We start from the raw sequence: 25,452 nt of genomic DNA, 5'->3' as shown, positions 1-25,452 counted from the left end.
CCACCATCATGCTTCACCGTAGGGATGGTGCCAGGTTTCCTTTATTTTTCTATTTCATCTTTATTTAACCAGGTAGGCTAGTTGAAAACGAGTTCTCATTTACAACTGCGCCCTGGCCAAGATAAAGCAAAGCAGTTCGACACGTACGACAACACTGAGTTACACATGGAATAAACAAACATACAGTCAATAATATAGTAGAAAAAAGTCTATATACATTGTGTGCAAATGAGGTTAGATAAGGTAGGTAAAGGCAATAAATAGGCCATGGTGGCAAATTAATTACAATATAGCAATTAAACACTGGAGTGGTTGACATGCAGAAGATGAATGTGCAAGTAGAGATACTGGGGCGCAAAGGCGCAAGATAAATAAATAAATACAGTATGGGGATGAGGTAGTTGGATGGGCTATTTACAGATGGGCTATGTACAGGTGCAGTGATATGTGAGCTGCTCTGACAGCTGGTGCTTAAAGTTAGTGAGGGAGATATGAGTCTCCAGCTTCATTGATTTTTGCAGTTTGTTCCAGTCATTGGCAGCAGAGAACTGGAAGGAAAGGCGGCCAAACTGAGGAATTGACTTTGGGGGTGACCAGTGAAATATACCTTCTGAAGCGCATGCTACGGGTGAGTCCTGTTTTGGTGACCATTGAGCTGAGATAAGGCGGGGCTTTACCTAGCAGAGGCTTGTAGATGACCTGAAGACAGTGGGTTTTGCGATGAGTATGAAGCAAGGGCCAGCCAACGAGAGCATACATGTCGCAGTGGTCGGTAGTATATGGGGCTTTGGTGACAAAACAGATGGCACTGTGATAGACTGCATCCAATTTGTTGAGTAGAGTGTTGGAGGCTATTTTGTAAATGACATCGCCGAAGTCGAGGATCGGTAGGATGGTCAGTTTTACAAGGGTATGTTTGGCAGCATGAGTGAAGGATGCTTTGTTGCAAAATAGGAAGCCAATTCTAGATTTCATTTTGGATTGGAGTTGCTTAATGTGAGTCTGGAAGGAGAGTTTACAGTCTAACCAGACACCTAGGTATTTGTAGTTGTCCACATATTCTAGGTCAGAACCATCCAGAGTTGTGATGCTGGACAGGCGGGCAGGTGTGGGCAGCGATCGGTTGAAGAGCATGCATTTAGTTTCACTAGCATTTAAGAGCAGCTGGAGGCCAAGGAATGAGAGTTGTATGGCATTGAAGCTCGTCTGGAGGTTGGTTAACACAGTGTCCAAAGAAGGGCCAGAAGTATACAGAATGGTGTCGTCTGCCTAGAGGAGGATCAGAGAATCACCAGCAGCAGGAGCGACATCATTGACGTATACAGAGAAGAGAGTCGGCCCGAGAATTGAACCCTGTTGCACTCCCATAGAGACTGCCAGAGGTGCGGACAACAGGCCCTCCGATTTGACAAACTGAACTCTATCAGAGAAGTAGTTGGTGAATCAGGCGAGAAACCAGATTGCATAGCGGAGAAGGTACGGTGGGATTCAAAATGGTCAGTAATCTGTTTGTTAACTTGGCTTTCGAAGACCTTAGAAAGGCAGGATAGGATAGATATCTGTAACAGGTTGGGTCTAGTGTGTCTCCCCCTTTGAAGAGGGGGATGACCGCGGCTGCTTTCCAATCTTTGGGAATCGCAGACGATATGAAAAAGAGGTTGAACAGGCTAGTAATAGGGGTTGCAACAATTTCGGCAGATCATTTTTAGAAAGAGAGGGTCCAGATTGTCTAGCCCAGCTGATTTGTAGGGGTCTAGATTTTGCAGCTCTTTCAGAACATCAGCTATCTGGATTTGGGTGAAGGAGAAATGGGGGAGGCTTTGGCGAGTTGGTGTGGGGGGTGTTGGACTGTTGACCGAGGTAGGGGTAGCCAGGTGGAAAGCATGGCCAGCTGTAGAAAAATGCTTATTGAAATTCTCAATTATCGTGGATTTATTGGTGGTGACAGTGTTTCCTAGCCTCAGTGCAGTGGGCAGCTGGGAGGAGGTGCTCTTATTCTCCAAGGACTGTACAGTGTCCCAGGACATTTTTGAGTTTGTGCTACAGGATGCAAATTTCTGCTTGAAAAAGCTAGCCTTAGCTTTCCTAACTGCCTGTGTATATTGGTTTCTAACTTCCCTGAAAAGGGGGCTATTCGATGCTAATGCAGAACGCCACACGATGTTTTTGTGCTGGTCAAGGGCAGTCAGATCTGGAGAGAACCAAGGGCTATATCTGTTCCTGGTTCTACATTCTTTTAATGGGGCATGCTTATTTTAGATGGTGAGGAAGGCACTTTTAAAGAATAACGAGGCATTCTCTACTGACGGTATGAGGTCAATATCCTTCCATGATACCCGGGCCAGGTCGATTAGAAAGGCCTGCTCGGTGAAGTGTTTTAGGAAGCGTTTGACAGTGATGAGGGGTGGTCGTTTGACCGCAGACCCATTACGGACTGTTTTTGGTTTGTCATTATGGGGTATTGTGTGTAGAAGGCAATGAGGCAGTGATCGCTGAGATCTTGGTTGAAGACAGCAGAGGTATATTTGGAGGGCAAGTTGGTTAGGATGATAGCTATGAGGGTGCCCGTGTTTACGGATTTGGGGTTGTACCTGGTAGGTTTATTGATAATTTGTGTGAGATTGAGGGCAACAAGCTTAGATTGTAGGATGGCCGGGGTGTTAAGCATGTCCCAGTTTAGGTCACCTAGCAGCACTAGCTCTGAAGATAGATGGGGGGCAATCAATTCATATTTGGTGTCCAGGACACAGCTGGGGGCAGAAGGTGGTCTATAGCAAGCGGCAACGGTGAGAGACTTGTTTCTGGAAAGGTGGATTTTTAAAAGTAGAAGCTCGAATTGTTTGGGTACAGACCTGGATAGTAAGACAGAAGTCTGCAGGCTATCTCTGCAGTAGATTTCAACTCAGCCCCCTTTGGCAGTTCTATCTTGTCGGAAAATGTTAAAGTTAGGATGGAAATTTCAGGGTTTTTGGTGGTCTTCCTAAGCCAGGATTCAGACATGGCTAGGACATCCTGGTTGGCAGAGTGTGCTAAAGCAGTGACTAAAACAAACTTAGGGAGGAGGCTTCTAATATTAACATGCATGAAACCAAGGCTTATACGGTTACAGAAGTCAACAAATGAGAGCGCCTGGGGAATGGGAGTGGAGCTAGGCACTGCAGGGCCTGGATTAACCTCTACATCACCAGAGGAACGGAGGAGTAGGATAAGGGTATGGCTAAAGGCTATAAGAACTGGTCGTCTAGTACGTTCGGAACAGGGAGTAGAAGGAGCAGGTTTCTGGGCGCGATAGAATAGATTCAAGGCATAATGTACAGACGAAGGTATGGTAGGATGTGAATACAGTGAAGGTAAACCTAGGCATTGAGTGATGATGAAAGAGATATTGTAGTATTTTGAAGTTGAGGTTTAGAAAAATATAAAAAGATATGCGAAGAAAAAATATATAAGAAGATGTATACATGGGACACGACAAGACGAGGACAAAGACGTGTGACTGCTACGCCACCTTGAGTACACATGCACTGTCAACTGTGGGAACTTTATATAGACAGGTGTATGCCTTTCCAAATCATATCCAATCCATTGAATTTACCACAGGTGGACTCTAATCAAGTTGTATAAACATCTCAAGGATGATCAATGGAAACAGGATGCACCTGAGCTCAATTTTGAGTCTCACTGCAATGGTCTGAATACTTCTGTCCATTTCTAAAAATCTGTTTTTGGTTTGTCATTATGGGGTATTGTGTGTAGATTGCTGAGGATTTTATTTTATCCATTTCAGAATAAGGCTGTAACTGTGGAAAAAGTAAATGAGTCTGAATAATTTCCGAAGGCACTGTGTAGCCTCCTCATCACAGAACCTCAGATCTCTCCCTGCTCGAGTGTTTTGCCCATTGATTTCTCTCTGCTGAAATCAATTTTGGTGGAAGAACTGATAGTGTTTCTCGTTGTATAAATGCAGACCATTATAAAATGATTCCAATCTGTTTTCATTGAGGTTCCTGAAATGTGTTTCCCTGTGGTATGAAATAGGGCAGTATTGGTTGGACATGTGATAGTGGGAGAGTACCTCCGAGATGAGGAGTTCCACAGTGTACACTTTACATAATAATACAACTACTCTTCCCCTTTCCTCCCTCTCACTCTTTCTCTTCCTCTTATTCAAACATGTAATCCAACATACTACACAATGACTACCCTTCTTTCTGTTCTGAAAGTTGAAAAGATGAGATGATGAGACCCTGATCTCAGACCCTGGACCTGGCTGTGTCAGCAGACCCTCTCTGGGCTCCTGCAGCCTGCTGACTCCTCTCAGACCCGGCCCATGAAAACTTTCACAGGGTCAATAAAGGCCCCCGAAGAGATGTGCTGTGTCAATAAAGGAACAAGGAGGGTCTTCCTGTAACATCAAGGTCTTTACAGAGCAGTTTATACACGTTATTCAGACTTAAAGGTAGACTTACTTTACTTCTGCAGTGTAAAGGCGAGAGAGAGAGAAAGAGAGAGAGAGAGAGAGAGAGAGAGAGAGAGAGAGAGAGAGAGAGAGAGAGAACAATATGCTTACCATATGAAAGGGTAAAAAAGAGAAGTCCACAAAGCGAGAGAGGAGGTGGAGAAACGCTCTTCCTTGAAAACAGACAGAGTGTGTGAGAAGAGGAAGGGAGGGATGAGGATCTTTACAGTCAGGCACATGCTCACACAGATATAGTACATACAGACCTATACAAAACCCATGCATTCTAATGGGCATGCAGACCTGTTAAGAGACCTGAGACGCAGCAGTTCTTGTCTTGTATTTAGGGGCAGTAGAATAGAGTGTAAAGTGACAGTAGTAGTTAGACCTCTGACACTCCTCTGGTCAATATACACACAGAAACAAATATACCCATACTCTGTTTTTGGAGTCGGAGTTTTGGAGTTATGAGTGACTTCAGGATGACTAAGAGTGGCCATGTGTTCCTCAGTCCTTTGGTTATTACATGGGGCCAGAGGAGACGACACACTGATGTAAGTATTCATTCTTACTGTTGTATATGAGTAAGAGATAATGTAGTGCAGATAACTGTGATCTTAGGTATCTTACAGTGGAGTGTTGTAAATCCACATCTGTTCACGATTACTCTGTTGAAGTCAGAACAGCTGTTCGTTACTTGAAGGCGCAGCTGTGTCTCTTACTGTTAGTCTTATTACCTATATTAATGTGTAATTTCTCATGTGGACAGAGATTGGTTTTGGTAGGACTCTGTTTCCAGTAGCCACAGAGACAGTGGAGAGGCTAGGAAAGGAGATCATTAGATCAGGGTCAGTCTTTACTGCTGTTTCCAGTCCCATCACTTTTACTCGTTACCATGGCAGTACCTCTCAATGGGACCTCTCAATTTGTCTCTGGCAGAGAGTTCAGTCACCCCACATGTGTAGGTTACTACTGCACTCACATTTTTGATAAAGGAGTTGGTGAGGTGAATATTTGTGTTTGGAAAACAGTAATATTTCTGTTATTGTTCTGATCCTCACTGACCGTGTTAGTTTGCACTCGTTTGCTTTCAAGGCAGCAGCAGGATGGGCCAGTGTATCATATGACACTGTTTGTTCACACGGTGAACCATGGGTTATTAAAACAAGCCAGTGTTGGTCAGTATGTGTGAATGTACCCAAACAGTAGATTTCGGTGTACCCGTAGTAAATTCATGTTGTCATGTGGAAACATTAGCTTGACACCCCAGTCCACTTGTGTTACATGGTACAGAGAGTGCCTCACTGGGCTGTCATTGGCTATCTCACCCAATAGCACAGAGTCTTTAATTGGTAACTTCCCTAGTCCATGCGTTGTGGTCAGGATGGAACTGCCCAGCATCAGGATAGCGGGCATTGTGGAGAACAGCTGCCTGGCTGTGGGTATTCCTTCTCTTACTTTATATGAGTGTCCCTTATCTTGAATAGAGTAGATCCTCAGGCCTCAGTAGAGTTCAACTGCTTGACAGCGGGTATCCTTTCTCTTCATGAGTTCTCGTATTTTTACATTTGAGTCATTTAGCAGATGCTCTCATCCAGAGATATTAGTAGGGTTAAGTGCCTTGCTCAACGGCACAATGACATATTTTTCACCTAGTCAGCTCAGGGATTTGAACCAGCAACCTTTCAGTTACTGGCCCAATAGTCTCAACCGCAAGGCTACCTGCCACTACCTTATCTGGGATAAAATTGATTATGCTGTTAATGGGAGCTGATAGTGAATGGAGTTTGTAATGAGGCTACAGCACTTGTGTTGATTTTTGGTTAAAGGAGTCTGGAAGTTATGTATCTTTGGCTCACTTCCTGCAGGACTTGTACAGTAGACTACTATTGATTAGAAATGAACAGAGATGACAGATGGAGGGTACTTATAGAACCAGTTTGTAAACCCATGCATCTCATTTGTTTTCATTTTCGGACTAATATCTCCTCTCCCCATTCCGTGTTGATCTAATGGGCTAAGTGTGTTACAGTCACGCATCAATACATCCTGAGTGTACAGAGTTAGCTGCCTGCCTGAGACTGTGTGTTAAGGTGGTTAGTGGCTGTTTGCAACCTTAATATTCCCTCCCTGCCTTTAGAGGCACTGGGCTTCACCCTGCCTGCTCCTTCAGAGGAGAATATCATTGTTTCCAGGCAATTGTTTTCGTTAGGAGCGATTCAGTGAGTCGTAAATGGAGCCTCAGTGAGGGTGATGGTGTGCTCGGGGGGTGTGACTGGCCTGGGAAAGAAGCACAACACATTGATGCCAAGGAGCATGCAGTCAGAGGCTGGTTGTAATGTAAAGAGGGCTTGGATCAACTACACTCCCAGCTCCACATCCACAAATGTGTTGGAATGAACACAATACAAATCTCATGTGAAGAAGACTGTAGAGCCAGCATATTTCACCAACCAGTAAACCGCTCTCCTTCTTCGATCTGTCTCTCTCTCTCTCAGACATCAGACCTATTTGCAATGATCGAGAGGATGCAGGTACTGTAAGTTGTCTGAGATCTCTGCTGTATACTTTACTCACTGCTTTGTCTTCTTTGTAGTTTCAATTTGTTTTCTGTTTACTATTCTTGTGGGTACTTCTGGTTAAACATGTCCACACACACACACACACACACACACACACACACACACACACACACACACACACACACACACACACACACACACACACACACACACACACACACACACACACACACACACTAACCTTGTAGGGACACAACATACAGTCATATTTAAAATCCTATTTTCCCTTAACCCTAACCCAAAAACCTAACCTTAACCCTAAACCTAACCCTAGCTCCTAACAATAAAATTAACCCTAGCTCCTAACCCTAAATCTAATTCTAACACTAATTCTAACCATAAACCCCCTAGAACTAACATTTGACCTTGTGAGGACCAACAAAATGTCCCCCAGTTGGTCAAATGTTTAAACACACACACTGTTTAGTAATTAGAATCCATAGAGCAGCTTTAAGTGATACAGTCTACTGTGTGCTCACCCCCCCTCTCCATAGCCTTTCCTGTGTCGTCTGTTGCTGTCTCTCTTGTTGCCCTCTTATGTTGCTGTCTCTTAGTATTCTATGTTGCTTTCTCTTGTCTACCCTCCTCTCTCGTCCTGTCCCAGTTGTAAAAAGTGTGAAAGTAAATAATTGTTTTAATAGTAATTTCACAGGCTTTTTCACCTCACCTGCAAATTCTTTGTAAACCATGTTTTACTTTTCACTGTCTGTATTTCACCTGTTATTATTCCTGTAAATAAATCAAACTAAATAAAATCTATAGAGCAACTTCAAGTGATACGTTCTTACGTGTGCTCAACCCACCTTGTTCTCTCTCCATCTGCCCTCTTCTGTTACCTTCTCTGCTTCTTGTCTGTTGGTGTCTGTGTCTTGTATGTTGCTGTCTCAGGTTCTTGTTTGTTACTGTCTCCTTTGTCTATCCTTTTCTGTTATGGCCTGTTCTGTTCTTCCGGTGTCTCTCTCCAACACCTATTATTCTGTTGCTGTCTCTGTGTCTTGTCTGGTGTCTCTCTCCATCATATCCTACACTTCTGTTGCTGTCTTTGTGTCTTGTCTGGTGTGTCTCTCTCCATCATATCCTACACTTCTGTTGCTGTCTCTGTGTCTTGTCTGGTGTGTCTCTCTCCATCATATCCTACACTTCTGTTGCTGTCACTGTGTCTTGTCTGGTGTGTCTCTCTCCATCATATCCTACACTTCTGTTGCTGTCTCTGTCTTGTCTGGTGTGTCTCCTTAGTTTTGCAATTCAAAATATTCAAGGGGATACTGGGGTAGCTTAACTTGTTTTGTGCCTGTGTCCGAGTCACTTAAATTATCCTCTTTCCTACCATCTGCCCCTGGCTGCTACTGTTCTAAGTGCTCCACTGGCCTGTGGTTCTTATCTGTCTTCCTCCATGGCTCATCTGAAAGGTAGCAAGGTAAAGGTGCAACATGTCTTTAGTTAGTTTTAAAGGGTGACTACACTTCCTGATTTGGCCTTTTTTAGATTTGGTTAATTAAGAAATGCTAGCGGCCATGACTGAATTCAAATGTTTGTTTCGTGGTGTGGTTTGATGTGTGTGTTCGCTGTTGGGAAGAGTTAGCCAAATAATTTTGCCAATTAGCTTGAGCCAGCTGATGTGCAACCTGAATTTGACTCAGGCTTAGGATAGCCTATCTCCGGGGCTAGATAAACACCGTCAATACATTTACACAATGTAAATTATACAATTTTCATGTTGCACACCTTTTAGCTTTCTCATTAAATGTTTCAATATTTGTATATGCATTTCAACAATTTATGGTTGGTTTGAGGGTTTAAGTCATACAAATTTGGAGCTATTGGAATTGTAACATAATGTCCCATGTACATTTCGTAATTTACCAATGGTCCCTAACTAGCCCATAGGGATATCCGAAGTCAACTAAAATTTACAACAGGCATTACGATCGGGTCGTGTGCAGCTGCACTTCAAATGTATGATCACTTGTGTGCTGCCAGCTGTGAGCATGTGGGCAGGATTGAAACAAACCCAACCTTTATTTATGTTGTGATGCAATCACGACCACAAGTCTCACAAAACTCAGTTTTGGATGAGACTGACTTTTTGTAGTAAATATTGACAGTAGAAGAAATGTTTCTGACTCATATTGGTGCCACATTGGCTGTTTTCTAAATGACAAGTTGGTTTTTAGGGGCAGCCGCTTTTTGAAAGTTACTGTATACTGACACGACCAGGGCAACTAAACTGTAAAGAAAAATGTGTCCACAAACATATAAGGAGTAGCGCTACATAGCCCCTAGGCTACATGAATATTAAGAGACATGAGCCCGAAAAATTGTCGTGAAGACCTTTGTAAGTTTCTACCAGCTAATGTGAGATATTTAGATGACATAACATTTCTGGACACATAACTTAAGGGCCGATGTAGTTTCAATGTTTTGTTCACCTACAACCACAAATAACCACAAAGCTGGCCATCTTTTCCCCTCTCTTTATGGCTGCCCTCCCCCTTCCCTTCTAAGTCCCAGTTCGTTTATTTGTCATATACACATGATGAGTCAGAAGTTTACATACACTTAGGTTGGAGTCATTAAAAAAAAAAATTAAACCACTCCACAAATTTCTTGTTAACAAAATATGGTTTTGGCAAGTCAGTTAGGACATCTACTTTGTGCATGACACAAGTCATTTTTCCAACAATTGTTTCCAGACAGATTATTGCACTTGTAATTCACTGTATCACAATTCCAGTGGGTCAGAAGTTTACATACACTAAGTTGACTGTGCCTTTAAACAGCTTGGAAAATTCCAGAAAATTATGTCATGGCTTTAGGAGGAACTGAAAGGCTAATTGACATCATTTGAGTCAATTGGAGGTGTACCTGTGGATGTATTTCAAGGTCTACCTTCAAACTCAGTGCCTCTTTGCTTGACATCAGGGGAAAATCAAAAGAAATCAGCCAAGACCTCAGAATTTTTTTTTAGACCTCCACTAGTCTGGTTCATCCTTTCCAAACGCCTGAAGGTACCACTTTCATCTGTACAAACAATAGTACGCAAGTATAAACACCATGGGACCACGCAGCCGTCATACCGCTCAGAAAGGAGACGCCTTCTGTCTCCTAGAGATGAACGTACTTTGGTGCGAAAGTGCAAAACAATCCCAGAACAACAGCAAAGGACCATGTGAAGATGCTGGAGGAAACAGTTACAAAACTATCTATATCCACAGTAAAGCAAGTCCTATATCGACATAACCTGAAAGGCTGCTGAGCAAGAAAGAAGCCACTGCTCCAAAACCGCCATAAAAAAGTCAGACTACGGTTTGCAACTGCACATGGGAACAAAGATCGTACTTTTTGGAGAAATGTCCTCTGGTCTGATGAAACAAAAATAGAACTGTTTGGCCATAATGACCATCGTTATGTTTGGAGGAAAAAGGGGGAAGCTTGCAAGCTGAAGAACACCATCCCAAAAGTGAAGCACGGGGGTGGCAGCATCATGTTGTGTGCGTGCGTGGCTACAGGAGGGACTGGTGCACTTCACAAAATAGATGGCATCATGAGAATGGAAAATTATATGGATATATTGAAGCAACATCTCAAGACATCAGTCAGGAAATTAAAGCTTGGTCGCAAATGGGTCTTCCAAATGGACAATGACACCAAGCATATTTCCAAAGTTGTGGCAAAATGGCTTAAGGACAACAAAGTCAAGGTATTGGAATGGCCATCACAAAGCCTTGACCTCAATCCTATAGAACATTTGTGGGCAGAACTGAAAAGATGTGTGCGATCAAGGAGGCCTCCTCTGTTAGGAGGAATGGGCAAAATTCACCAAACATATTGTGGGAAGCTTGTGGAAGGCTACCCGAAACGTTTGACCCAAGTTAAACAATTTAAAGGCAATGCTACCAAATACTAATTGAGTGTATGTAAACTTCTGACTCACTGGTAATGTGATGAAAGAAATATAAGCTGAAATAAATAATTTATTAATAAATAACACAGTGCAATGAAATGCTGACCTGCAAGTTAACCTCTCGACAATGCAACAACTTTAGAAAAAGTAAGTAGCTAAGTGAATAGAAATTGCAATAAAAATACAAGCTCAATTAAATAATTTCACCTATTTAATAATTGGCAATTTTTCTTACAAATAGTTACATAACCTACAAATATATTGGAAATAACAGACATGAGCCAAGCATGTTGAATGGAATAGATCATTAGACCTCTAATTCAATTCATTTGGTCAATTCTACTTCCTCAACGTTGCTATTTTTAAACTGGGTTAAATATAATGTTGTAGTAAAGTTGTGAAATCTCTACCAATCACAGCAGTCACAGCGTCACTCCAGGGACTTCTTGCAGTGCCTGCTACTGCCTAGCGCATCTATATTGCATTGTTTATTTTTGTCATAAAAATGTCTGTATTTATTTATTTTTTAATATCGCATAGTGCAAGTGATGTGTGGTTATGGAAACTCATATCAGACTGAAATTTAAAATAAAGGTTTCAGGCTGGACCAAAAACATCCAGTGATGAAGCCTCGGACTCCCATGCCTAATGACGATGGTGTTAACTGTTCTGTTTCAGTGGGTTTACTCCCTCTGATTGACTCAATGATGTGTGTGGTCTGGGCCTGGCTGTTGGTGACGCCTTCTCTGCTGTCCTCTGTCTCTCACACACTCACTCCTCTGCTTCAGTTACTACCCTATCTTTTTTCTTCCACTGACATTTGAATTCTCTCTTCCTTTGCTATATCTTCATGCTATGTGTAGTTGATATGTTGAAGCAATGTACTGTCCTTAATCTGAAATCTTCCTATTTTTCTCTTTTCCTATGTACCTGTAATGCCAAGATTGGTTTAGAGAAACATTTAAAACATGTATGCTCTTGAATATTATTATTGTTTTGAAGTTAACTTGGAGTGAGAAGTCTATGTTATTTTTGTGCAGCTGTGTGAGTGTGTGTGTGTGCTGTGTATATCACCTGGCCCCTGGCATGCCTCTATTTCCCTCCACAGGGCAGCAGAATGGACGAGCAGAGATGCACCTTCCCTCCACCCCTCAAAGTGAGTCTAGTCTATCCTCACATTTCCCCACAGACTCCCTGTGGACAAAGGCTCCATTATGGCAGAGCCTTGAACCTCTCCTTGTCTCCCGTCAGACAGGCTTTCAGACACACACCGCTCAAATTAGAACCCCAACCTCATCAATCTTATCACACAGCCAGACTACTGCAGTGTTGGAACGCTGGATTGTGTAGCATATCCTCGGCGCGTCGGCAGTCTGTGTCCGTTTAAAGGGATGCTCGCCAAAGCTCTGAGTGTCACAATTAGTGGACAATAAGGATGTGAATACATTGTTGTGTTTATTGTGGTGGTCACTCCAAAAATTGGGTCTCATTAGTTGGGATAGCCCACCCAATATTGTCAATGTGGTCTCAATCTATGATTTAATGTGGGTTCCTTTCATTCTATGTGCTTTGTAGATTGGTTGATTGTGCTGTCAACATAAAAGTCACATGCTGCATTAATGAGGGGATTATGATGGTGCATTATTATGACATGTGGTTTTCTTGCAGACAGAGGAGGACTATATCCCTTACCCCAGCGTTCACGAGGTACAAACAATCTAAAACTGACTCACATACAGAGCTGTGTCTGATAGAAACCATTGGAAACTGAAATCTCTATCACATATAGAGCTCTTTGATACATAATAAACAGTCTGAATGAACCCAAAGTGTGGTTGCCCTTTATCTGCTATTGAATTGAATCCCATGTATTGTGTTTATTTTCATTTAACTTTATTAACTTCATCATCTTGGTTGGAATCAGGTCCTGGGTCGTATGAGCCCCTTCCCCCTAATCCTGTTGCCTCAGTTCGGAGGCTACTGGATCGAGGGGACCAATCACAAACCCAGTGCCACACCTGAGCCTGAGCAGAAGCCCTGTGCGTCCTCCCACATCAAGCTGGAGACCAACAGCATGGCCAAGATCTACAGGAAACAGTTCATGGACAAGGTGAGCATCATCTGATTAGCACCATTCTGCTCCCTACTTTTTTTCTGGAGATTTCATTCCATCTGAAATGTAAGTAGATTGAAATAGAAATAGAATAGAATAGCATATGTCTTTGCTAGCTGAGAGTCCCTCAAAATGCTTACATCACAGGCTGAGGCTCAGTCCATTCATTCTCCTGGCAGGGGACTGTGTTTATAACAAATTAAAGTATTATCTGTATGCACCACTGTTGAGTTAGCTGGAGGAGCTTTTCTCTTTGAGCAGTCGAGCTGAGGGGGACTGGGCTTAGGGGGACTGGGCTGAGGGGGACTAGGCTGAGGTGGACTGGGCTGAGGGGGACTAGGCTGAGGGGGTCTAGGCTGAGGGGGACTGGGCTGAGGGGGACTAGGCTGAGGGGGACTGGGCTGAGGGGGACTAGGCTGAGGGGGACTAGGCTGAGGGGGACTAGGCTGAGGGGGACTAGGCTGAGGGGGACTAGGCTGAGGGGGACTGGGCCAGTAAGAGGAATAATGAACATTGCCTGAAGTGTGGATTATTTGTTATCTGAGTGTACCTTCTGGTGATGTCTCTATAGGAACACTTTAATTACTACTCCATGGACATCGGCCTGGGCCACCTGGTCTTCTCCATGAAGTATGATGTCATCGGGGACCAGGAGCATCTCTGCTTGCTGCTAAGGTACCATTCATATTATCTTTATCTCTCCCCTGCCTCCTCTTTCTCTCTGCACACCACAGGTGGCTGGTGGCACCTTAATTGGGGGAGGACAGGCTCATAGGAATGCATGGAAAATAATACATGGACTGGTTAAAAAAAAAAACATTTTGATATATTCCATGCACACACTATTCCAGGGATAATTATGAGAAGTCCTCCATCACCAGCCTCCTGTGCTACACACTATTTGTCTCTTCTCTTATTTCATTTCTCTATTGCCCACTGCCCTTCTCCCCCATTCTCTTCTGTCTTCACCACTCTCTCTATCTCTCTCCCCACGTGCCCTCCCCTCTCTCTCTCTCTCTCTCTCATTATTCTCTCTCTCTCTTCTTTCATTGTGGCCTCCTCTCAGGCTCTCTTCACACTGTTCCAGGACAATACAGCCATTAAAGGACTGCAGGCGCTTTTCAATAACACCTGACCCAGAGCAGAGGACATATGTCTGCTTCAGCCTCTAATAGTGTTTGTTAAGCAGTCGTGTCCACATTTCCATCCCCTACTACAGTGGGGCAAAAAATAATTTAGTCAGCCACCAATTGTGCAAGTTCTCCCACTTAAAAAGATGAGAGAGGCCTAAAATGTCCATCATAGGTACACTTCAACTCTGACAGACAAAATGAGAAAAAAATTCCAGAAAATCACATTGTAGGATTTGTAATGAATTTATTTGCAAATTATGGTGGAAAATAAGTATTTGGTCACCTACAAACAAGCAAGATTTCTGGCTCTCACAGACCTGTAACTTCTTCTTTAAGAGGCTCCTATGTCCTCCACTCGTTACCTGTATTAATGGCACCTGTTTGAACTTGTTATCAGTATAAAAGACACCTGTCCACAACCTCAAACAGTCACACTCCAAACTCCACTATGGCCAAGACCAAAGAGCTGTCAAAGGACACCAGAAACAAAATTGTAGGCCTGCACCAGGCTGGGAAGACTGAATCTGCAATAGGTAAGCAGCTTGGTTTGAAGAAATCAACTGTTGGAGCAATTATTAGGAAATGGAAGACATACAAGACCACTGTTAATCTCCCTTGATCTTGGGCTCCACGCAAGATCTCACCCCGTGGGGTCAAAATGATCACAAAAACGGTGAGCAAAAATCCCAGAACCACACGGGGGGACCTAGTAAATGACCTGCAGAGAGCTGGGACCAAAGTAACAAAGCCTACCCTCAGTATCACACTATGCCGCCAGGGACTCAAATCCTGCAGTGCCAGATGTGTCCCCCTGCTTAAGCCAGTACATGTCCAGGCCCGTCTGAAGTTTGCTAGAGAGAATTTGGATGATCCAGAAGAAGATTGGGAGAATGTTATGTGGTCAGATGAAACCAAAATATACATTTTGGTAAAAACTCAACTCGTCGTGTTTGGAGGACAAAGAATACTGAGTTGCATCCAAAGAACACCATACCTACTGTGAAGCATGGGGGTGGAAACATCATGCTTTGGGGCTGTTTTTCTGCAAAGGGACCAGGACGACTGATCCGTGTAAAGGAAAGAATGAATGGGGCCATGTATCGTGAGATTTTGAGTGAAAACCTCCTTCCATCAGCAAGGACATTGAAGATGAAACGTGGCTGGGTCTTTCAGCATGACAATGATCCCAAACACACCGCCCGGGCAACGAAGGAGTGGCTTCGTAAGAAGCATTTCAAGGTCCTGGAGTGGCCTAGCCAGTCTCCAGATCTCAACCCCATAGAAAATCTTTGGAGGGAGTTGAAAGTCCGTGTTGCCCAGCAACAGCCCCAAAACATCACTGCTCTAGAGGAGATCTGCATGGAGGAATGGGCCAAAATACCAGCAACAGTGTGTGAAAACCTTGTGAAGACTTACAGAAAACGTTTGACCTCTGTCATTGCCAACAAAGGGTATATAACAAAGTATTGAGATAAACTTTTGTTATTGACCAAATACTTATTTTCCACCATAATTTGCAAATAAATTCATTAAAAAATCCTACAATGTGATTTTCTGGATTTTTTTCCTCATTTTGTCTGTCATAGTTGAAGTGTACCTATGATGCAAATTACAGGCCTCTTTCATCTTTTTAAGTGGGAGAACTTGCACAATTGGTGGCTGACTAAATACTTTTTTGCCCCACTGTATGTGTTCAGGGAGAGGTTAATTTAGCTCAGCATGGCAGCACTCTAGCCTTAAACAATGGCCAGGCCCGCCTGTGCACTGTGCTAACACAAACACACCCACCTCTACCCAACATGCTCGCTCACTGTGAAATGATCAATTCCACCACGTTATAACACTAATGATAGAGTAGTAACATTCCATAAAAGCTGTGAATTAATTTTACAACCCTAGAGAGTGCACTCCAGCTGTAATGGTTGTTTTGTTAGTTAGTGTGCTCAGTTTGCAGGGGGTGTATGCCAGAGAGTACCTAGGTATGTCGGTTCATGTGCCTGCTGTGCTGTCACTGAAAAGACAGCAGGTGTGAACAGGTTGTGTTGCTCATAGTTGACTGTGGCAAGGCTGGCTATGCAAATCACTATTGTGTCTCCACAGCATCCTTAGAAAGATTATCCACATTGGTTTTGCGTCACATTTGCATCAACAGGGATGACAACAAAACGGGAAGGATTTAAAAAAAAAATGGAACCAAAGTGTTGACATGAGAATCCTATCTCTAAAGAAAGAATGGTGAATATATATGTGACTGTTCCATCAATTTGTCTTTTAGGACCAAATTAAAAACTCACCATGATGTGATTCCTATCTCCTGCCTGACTGAGTTCCCCAACGTGGTCCAGATGGCCAAGGTAGGATGACGGACAGTCCAGAAGGAGATGTTAATGCTCTAGCCCGGTGGAGAATGGTTGGAAAGGGATTTACTGGATGTGAAGTTGAAATTAAGTTATTGTATAAAGTTGCAATGGCAGGAGGAAAAGTTTAAAGTACTTTTTTATTTTGCAGCTGGTGTTTGAAGAGGTAAATGTGGACAGATTTTACCCAGTCCTCTACCCAAAGGTAGGCTCTGTATTAATCTTGAAATGATTTAGTTACCTGGTCAGCTCTGTACATTTACAATGGAGTAGCTAACTATAACTATTTTACAATACAATAATAGTATGGTCCAACAAGGAGCATTTATTGCTGTTTTAATGTTTTATTTCTCAACTACAGTGTGTTTATGTTCCCCCTCACCGCTTTACATTGCAATCCCCTTCACCTTGACTCTGCTGAATGTACAATTCTCATTTTTCCCAGGCTTCAAGGCTCATTGTCACCTTTGATGAGCATGTCATCAGCAACAATTTCAAGTTTGGAGTCATTTATCAGAAGTTTGGCCAGGTGAGTGGTATATAGCCTGTGGTGGTAAAATCATATAAAGTCATATACATATACATATACATACAACAGTTGGTTGCTTCCCATATTTGGGGTATTATTATGACTGTGCTACTTCCTGGTCATCATAAGACTTCAGCTTAGCCATTCTCAGGAGAGTTTAGGTGTGTGAGCTTCTCCCTCCTTCCCAAACTAAGAGGATTTGCTGTCCTTCCTCCAAAGGAGGCCTGACTGATTTCCTGTTGAGCTCAGATGTAATACTTCTTCACAGCCTTGTATTTCTCCCTGCAGACCACCGAAGAGGAGCTATTTGGGAACAGCGACGAGAGTCCTGCTTTTGTGGAGTTCTTGGAGTTTCTGGGGGACAAGATTGAGCTCCATGACTTTAAAGGGTAAGCGTGGCCTTAGAATGGTATTGACATGGCAGATGAAAGACTGGTCATGTCTCTCGATTACAATTGACTTTGACATGACTCCCTGAATGATGACACTTTAGACGTCTAAAGCCTTGTTATTATGGTAGATCTGCTCTGATTCTCTCGATTTAGAGCAATATAATATTCTGAGTGATACGGACATCATGATTGAGTGGAAGGGGATAACTGCCCTTGGCATTCACTCTATGATGGATGAGACAGAGTGGTGTAGATGCACTGGCTGGTTGCACTGAGTCTGAGACGACCTGCTACTGCTGTTGGTGATGTAACGGTCTGGTTCACGCTCTGGTTCTGCAGGTTCAGAGGAGGACTGGACGTCACCCACGGCCAGACAGGAACAGAGTCTGTCTACACTAACTTTCACAACAAGGAGATCATGTTCCACGTGTCCACCAAGCTGCCATATACAGAGGGAGACTCTCAGCAGGTAACTAGCTGTCAGGCCCTGTCCTGTCTCTCATTATGTCTGTCAGTAGCTAGATTGGAAGTATAGTATATCTACTTAATTTCAATCAAGAAACATCACTGGGGAACAGGGGGCACTAGTGAGCACCACATGGAGTAGACGCTTCTCTGACTACCTCATCCTCACTTTTGCTTAAATTTAAATTATACACAATGCTATTACTTTTGCCCGACCAAACTGCTACAATGAGCAACTCCATGAGAAACGCGGCCAATGGGAAACTAATGCATGGCTAACCCTGACTCAGAGCCCTCACTGACTATTATATTAGCAGCTATCAAAAAAATGGAAGAGGACATGAACACTCAATTTAATCATCTCAACTCATCCTTACAATCGGTGCAAGCCTCCCTGGCTGAACATACAACCCGCATTATTGATCTGGAAGGAAACGCAGGTGACCACAAGAAACGCATTGCCACCCCCGAGGGACAGTATGAAGAGCTACTAACAGCAAACAAAACTATGAAACTCAAACTAATTGACCTTGAAGGACGTTCAAGACGTTTGAATATCAAAATCACAGGCTTGGAAGAAAAAATTGAGAAAGGCAGACCAACACAGTTCGTGGCAGAATTTATACCCCAACAGTTTGTTCTCCGCTACACGGCCCCGTGTCATGATTGCCAAAATACACAACGACCACGAGAAGGAAAATATTCTGTGCCTGTCCCGCCAGCAATTCCCCCTGTCCTTCAACGGAGCTCGGGTTAGCATATACCCAGACTACACTGCTGAGGTAACCAGCGCCAGGCCTTTCATGGAGCTAGGAAGAAACTCAGAGATGCGGGAATCAGACACGGCCCCCTCTTTCCTGCTCGGCTGATTCTTACCCATGGTACGGTAGAGAAGATGTTCGAAAAATCACAGGATGCCGAGTCTTTCGTTGACAGGATTACTACTATAGCCACCAACGTCTAGGACCCCATAGGGCCGTCCTGAGTAGTTGTTCACCGTGATCGGTAGGGCGGATTACCCCACTGTTTTCAGATATGACAGCGATGTGATAGTCCCTATACAGGTGGGTAAAACTGCACCTGACCGATTTCCCTGTTCCAGTAGGGACATATGGACGATATTGTTTTGCTCAATTCAGTTATTTTATTAGAGCAATTGTTATAGACCTCAGGGTAAGGGGTCCCAGTCACACCACCTGAAGGAAGGCTAATTTAGTTTCATTATAAATTGGTTAGCAAGCCTGCAGTTGAAGTCGGAAGTTTACATACACCTTAGCCAAATACATTTAAACTCAGTTTTTCACAATTCCTTACATTTAATCCTAGTAAAAATTCCCTGTCTTAGTTCAGTTAGGATCACCACTTTATTTTAAGAATGTGAAATGTCAGAATAATAGTAGAGAGAATGATTTATTTATTTCATCACATTCCCAGTGGGTCAGAAGTTTACATACACTCAATTAGTATTTGGTAGCATAACCTTCAACTTGTTTAATTTGGGTCAAATGTTTCTGGTAGCCTTCCACATGCTTCCCACAATAAGTTGGGTGAATTTTGGCCCATTCCTCCTGACAGCTGGTGTAACTGAGTCAGGTTTGTAGGCCTCCTTACTCGCACACACTTTTTCAGTTCTGCCCACAAATGTTCTATGTGATTGAGGTCAGGGCTTTGTGATTGCCTCTCCAATACCTTGACTTTATTGTCCTTAAGCTGTTTTGCCACAACTTTGGAAGTATGCTTGGGGTCATTCTCCATTTGGAAGACCCATTTGCGACATAGCTTTAACTTCCTGACTGATGTCTTGAGATATTGCTTCAATATATCCACATAATTTTCCTGTCTCATGATGCCATCTATTTTGTGAAGTGTACCAGCCCCTCCTGCAGCAAAGCACCCCCACGACATGATGCTGCCACCTCTGTGCTTCACTTTTGGGATGGTGTTCTTCAGCTTTTTCCTCCAAACATAATGATGGTTATTATGGCCAAACAGTTCTATTTTTGTTTCATCAGACTAGAAGACATTTCTCAAAAAAGTACGATCTTTGCCCCCATGTGCAGTTGCAAACCATAGCCTGGCTTTTTTATGGCGGTTTTGGAGCAGTGGCTTCTTCCTTGCTGGGCAGCCATTCAGGTTATGTCAATATAGGACTAGTTTTACTGTGGATATAGATACCTTTGTAACTGTTTCCTCCAGCATCTTCACAAGGTCTTTTGCTGTTGTTCTGGGATTGATTTGCACTTTTCACACCAAAGTACGTTCATCTCTAGGAGACAGAGCGCGTCTCCTTCCTGAGCGGTATGACGGCTGCTTGGTCCCATGGTGTTTATACTTGCGTACTATTGTTTGTACAGATGAATGTGGTACCTTCAGGCTTTTGGAAAGGATGAACCAGACTTGTTGAAGTCTACAATTTTTTCTCTGAGGTCTTGCCTGATTTCTTTTGATTTTCCCATGAAGTCAAGCAAAGAGCCACTGAGTTTGGAGGTAGGCCTTGAAATAGATCCACAGGTATACCTCCAATTGACTCAAATGATGTCAATTAGCCTTTCAGAAGCTTCTAAAGCCATGACATAATTTTCTGGAATTTTCCAAGCTGTTTAAAGGCACAGTCAACTTAGTGTATGTAAACTTCTGACCCACTGGAATTGTGACACAGTGAATTATAAGTGAAATAATCTGTCTGGAAACAATTGTTGGAAAAATGACTTGTGTCATGCACAAAGTAGATGTCCTAACCGACTTGCCAAAATTATAGTTTGTTTACAACAAATTTGTGGAGTGGTTCAAAAACTAGTTTTAATGACTCCAACCTTAAGTGTATGTAAACTTCCGACTTCAACTGTATGTCTCCCTGTAGTGTCCAACAGTTCCACAGTGTTTATGGGGGAATTTATATTCCACTTCGTTTGGGTTAGTGGACGGGGGAGGGAGGTGGAGAATGTTTTTTTGTGTTTTTCATTTGTCCTTTGCTCTTTACGTGTTGCGCCAACCCTACTGCTACAATTCTAATGTATTTGAGGACCAAATAAATATTTCTTATGGCTACGGATAACTCTACTACTTCTCCACAATGTGGCGACATTACCCTTCTTTCATGGAATGTACAAGGTTTGAGAACAAATTTGAAAGAGGAAAGGTTTTTTCCCATTTGAAATCTTTATCTGGAGATATTATGTTTCTGCAAGAAACTCACATAAAACATACAGAGCAATGGATATTAAAATGTAGTTGGGTATTTATCAATCAACTTTTTCATCCAAAGCTAGAGGTGTAGCCATATTATTTCGAAAAACTATCCCATTCAAACACATTTCAACTATAAGCGACCCCTAGTATTGTGGCCACATTCTATCACAACATGTAACATTTTTAAATCTTTATGCACCGAACCCAGGGTTCTTTCGGAATGTCTTCAATCTCTTACCAGATTTATCATCCACACATTTAATTACAGGCAGAGATTTTAACTGCATTTTGGACCCTTATATGGATAGGCTTCCTGCTCGCCCTACCACTTCACTGAATTCCACTACTGTCTTGAATAATTTAATTGGAACAATGAACCTCGTCGATATTTGGAGATTACAACACCCTACGGATAAGGATGATTCTTTCTTCTCACATGTGCATAAATCATACACAATAATTGACTAGTTTTTTAACAGACTCTAAATTGACATCTAACCTCTCTAACCTCACCTCTACCAAGTAGCATAATATAATCATTTCCGCTCACAGTCTCGTTCCATTACAAATGGATTTCGGCAGAACAAAGCCTCAATTCAGTTGGTGCTTTAATCCAACATTACTCAATGATGAACAATTTCACCAACAAACAGCCAATTTAATTACGGACTATATGTCCCAGAATGATACTGCTGATGTATCCGACTCCACTTTGTGGGAGGCATTTAAGGCTGTTATTCGTGGGCATATAATACCATATGAGGCTACCATGAAAAAATGTACGCAGAGAAGATTATTAGAAATCGAGGCCCAGCTCCCGGTGCTCGAGAGAGACTATATGGAAGCGCCCTTATCTTCCAAGTTGAATGACATAATACAACTCAAATATGAATACAATACTATTCTCTCTAACCAAGTAAACACAATGCTATTAAAGATTAAACAAAAACACTTTGAGTTGGGTGACTAACCGGATAAACTACTGGCGTGCAGCTGAGAGGTATACAGGCCAATAGAACTATTCATATAATTAAATCTAGTACAGGAGCTGTTACTACGGACCCAAAAGAAATGAATGACCCCTCAAAGACCACTGCAGATACCGCAAACATTTTACTTGGAGAACTCTCTGGGTACACTATAAACTGTGATAAAAGCGAATCCATGCCTCTTAAAGGTGACTTAAACCCAGACTTCCTTAAAAATATACATTTTAAAATCACAGGGCACAAAATTAAATATTTAGGGGCTGTCATCCCCAAGGACCCTTAAAATTGATTTATAAAATGAACTAACTCGACATGATAGAGAAGTTGAAGCGCAACATTGAGATCTGGAGAGTGTTGCCTCAATCTATGATAGGCCGTGTTAATGCTATTAAAATGGTTACACTCCCCAGATTCCTTTCTCTTTCAGAATCTGCCTATATTTTTAAGAAAAGCTTTTTTCAAATCCTTGGATTCGATTATCTTGCCTTTTGTGTGGGGATACAGAGTACACCATATCTCTAAAAAACATATAATCAAGCCCAAATTATTAGGTGGCCTGAGCCTGCCAAATTTTCAGCATTATTATTGGGCAGCAAATACTAGAGCACTGGATTATTGGCAGGATGCATACCCTGGCATGGTAGATCCCTCCACCCCTTCATGGCTCGCTATTGAGCAAGATATACACAACACCTCTCTTCCAGCACTTCTCTTTTCATCAACTAAATCCCCTACAGGTATTACTGGCAATAACTTTCTGCAAAAAACAAAAACAAAGAAAAAGTTGGTATCAAATAAGGAAAACATTTGGTCTCCCGGAGACCTCTGTCTGTACCCCTATTTGCCATGACCCTGCTTTCCTCCCCTCACTAACTGACAACACGTTTTATTCTGGAAGAGAAAGGGCATTACTACTATTATAGACCTTTACATCAATAATATTTTTGCCACATTTGCACAGTTGAGGGAAATGTACAATCTCCCCGCATCTAACTTCTTCTGACATCTTCAGATAAGAAACTGCGTTCGCATAAATATACCACATTTTGAGGCAATTCCACCTGCCCACGAACTGTATATTTTCATGAACCTCGCCCCTGGCTCCAAGAGTTTGATCTCCAGATTTGAAGATCACTTTACAGCACATTACTCTGTATCCACACAACATTTGAAGGAGACCTGGGAGGAAGACCTTGGTTTGGAAATTACTGGTGACTGTTGGGCTGATTGCCTTCGAGATATTCACTTGTGCTCGATAAACTCCTGACACCAACTTATTCAATATAAAGTGATTCACAGACTACACTATTCCTGTACCAAAATACCCTCATTCTACCCCTTTGCCTCTCCGATATGCCCTAAGTGCAAATCTGCAGAGGGTACCCTGGGTCACCTCTTCTGGTCATGCACCAAACTGCACACATTCTGGCAGGATATTTTTTTCTCTGAAGTATACAGCTGCAACCTCATACCAGTCCCTGATACTGCTGTTTTAGGCAGGTCACAGCACCTAACGACTTCAACCCACTGGGAACAAGAGACTGTACCTGTTTTTAAAACGTGGTTAGCTGAAGTCACCAGCTTGCTGCACGTAGAAAGGATTCGACATGATATCTCTATCCACAAGTGTTAGCCACCATGAACAGACCTGTTATTATTTTCTCCTGTTGGTGTGCTCAGTGGTGTGCTCAGTGGGGATATGACCTGAAGGGGATATTTCTCATGACGAGTTGCCACTTCCATGAAGATAAACATGGTGCAACATGTAGTTTCTCATTTGAGGACACAGTTTGATGGCTTGATGCTTTCTCCTGTTGCTTTGAATGACCTCAGCTACCTCACCTACCCCCCTGGGAGAACCATCCCAATGAGACTCTTATTCTCAAGAGATGAATGAGCAGAAGATCTCAGCTACGTGGACAGACAGACACACGTAAAGACACAGAAGATACCCTTGTAGGCTAAGACGATCAGAGATTCACTGTGACACCAACGACATAAAGGCAAAGATGAACAGACACAATGTGTTGAGAGGAAGAGGAAGGAAAACAACTTGCAGTCTAAAGCTGAGGCTGACCTTGTGTTGAGCCTGTGTTGAGTTCATTATAGAATGTCTGTGTTTCACCATGGTTATACATGGCAGCTTTTACTCACTCGCTGTCCATCTGCTCTCATGCATAGTGGATGTTCTGGTACCATCTGGCCCCTACTAACGTGTGTGTGTGTGTGTGTGTGCGTGTGCGTGTGCGTGTGCGTGTGCGTGTGCGTGCGTGTGCGTGTGTGTGTGTGTGTGTGTGTGTGCGTGCGTGCCTGCGTGCAAACATCAACAACAGGCCTCAGACTGCCCACTGACCATCCATGCAACACAAGAAAAATGCTCAACATAATGATACTACTGTATAAAATGGCTTGTTTGAGCCTTACATCTGCCTTTGACCTTGTCAGGTGATCAGTCCTGAGTCTCTCACTTTAGTTTTTTAGGAGATTATTAAATAGATAAAGCCTCTATGACAATAAGAACTCTTCCTTATTTCTTCAGTGCTTGAAGAAAATGGTGGATTGTTTTCATGTGTAAAACACAGTGGCAAAATACACAACTATAAAGCAATTCAGCAGCTAATAAGAGAGTAAATATCCATAAAGCCCTGAAAATAAATATTTGCCTTAATGTTTTATTCATACAATCAATATGATCTGTGCTATTTTATGACAGTACTTTGCCCTGCAGTAAATGTCATTCATCAACAGGTGTCATATGGTCCTGCTGTGTAGAATAATTCCCCCATGTTGACAATGGTGTGCAGAATAACATGGAAACTGGTGACTGATCAGTGAGTCAACACATGTTAGGGAGCAGGAAGCTAAGCTGCAGAGACCTATAATCACAATACAGGGAAAAAGGTCCTGTCTTTTTCAGTCTCCAATCACTGAATAGGCCGCCCTATGCCTTTCAATATGCATCACATGACCGCCACTGATTTATGAAAACTGCTTGTATAGAGATGTTTCATACTTACAATTAGTAATTACAAATTGTTTCTGTAGTAGACTATGCATTTAGTGAAGTATTTACATATTTAATTAATCTACATAAGTGTTCTTGGCTGACTTAAATGTAGTGGTTAAGTTTATATCCGTAATGGTGACAATGTTGTGTTTGCAGTTGCAGAGGAAGAGGCACATAGGCAACGACATCGTGGCCATCTTGTTTCAGGAGGAAAACACACCCTTTGTGCCAGACATGATAGCCTCCAACTTCCTGCATGCCTATGTGGTGGTGCAGGTGGAGAATGCCTGCTCAGACAACGTCACATACAAGGTACTGTTAGCCGAGGGATAG

General features: G+C 42.6%; 1 protein-coding gene across 1 annotated transcript in view; it reads left to right on the top strand.

Annotated features, from left to right (window-relative positions):
• LOC139371187 (rap1 GTPase-activating protein 1-like) overlaps positions 1 to 25,452 on the top strand; it is a 79,604-nt gene that overhangs the window by 41,188 nt on the left and 12,964 nt on the right. Inside the window, exons 4-13 of the mRNA XM_071111354.1 lie at positions 12,054 to 12,101; positions 12,614 to 12,652; positions 12,870 to 13,055; positions 13,630 to 13,733; positions 16,467 to 16,545; positions 16,700 to 16,753; positions 16,994 to 17,077; positions 17,366 to 17,466; positions 17,809 to 17,938; positions 25,276 to 25,431. Coding sequence (XP_070967455.1) covers positions 12,054 to 12,101; positions 12,614 to 12,652; positions 12,870 to 13,055; positions 13,630 to 13,733; positions 16,467 to 16,545; positions 16,700 to 16,753; positions 16,994 to 17,077; positions 17,366 to 17,466; positions 17,809 to 17,938; positions 25,276 to 25,431 — 981 coding nt within the window. The remainder of the gene's footprint in view (positions 1 to 12,053; positions 12,102 to 12,613; positions 12,653 to 12,869; positions 13,056 to 13,629; positions 13,734 to 16,466; positions 16,546 to 16,699; positions 16,754 to 16,993; positions 17,078 to 17,365; positions 17,467 to 17,808; positions 17,939 to 25,275; positions 25,432 to 25,452) is intronic.

This window comes from Oncorhynchus clarkii, chromosome 17, assembly GCF_045791955.1.
Source record: "Oncorhynchus clarkii lewisi isolate Uvic-CL-2024 chromosome 17, UVic_Ocla_1.0, whole genome shotgun sequence".
NCBI lineage: Eukaryota > Metazoa > Chordata > Actinopteri > Salmoniformes > Salmonidae > Oncorhynchus > Oncorhynchus clarkii.
Note: the sequence above shows the minus strand (reverse complement) of the source record. Positions and strands in the feature narration are given on the sequence as shown.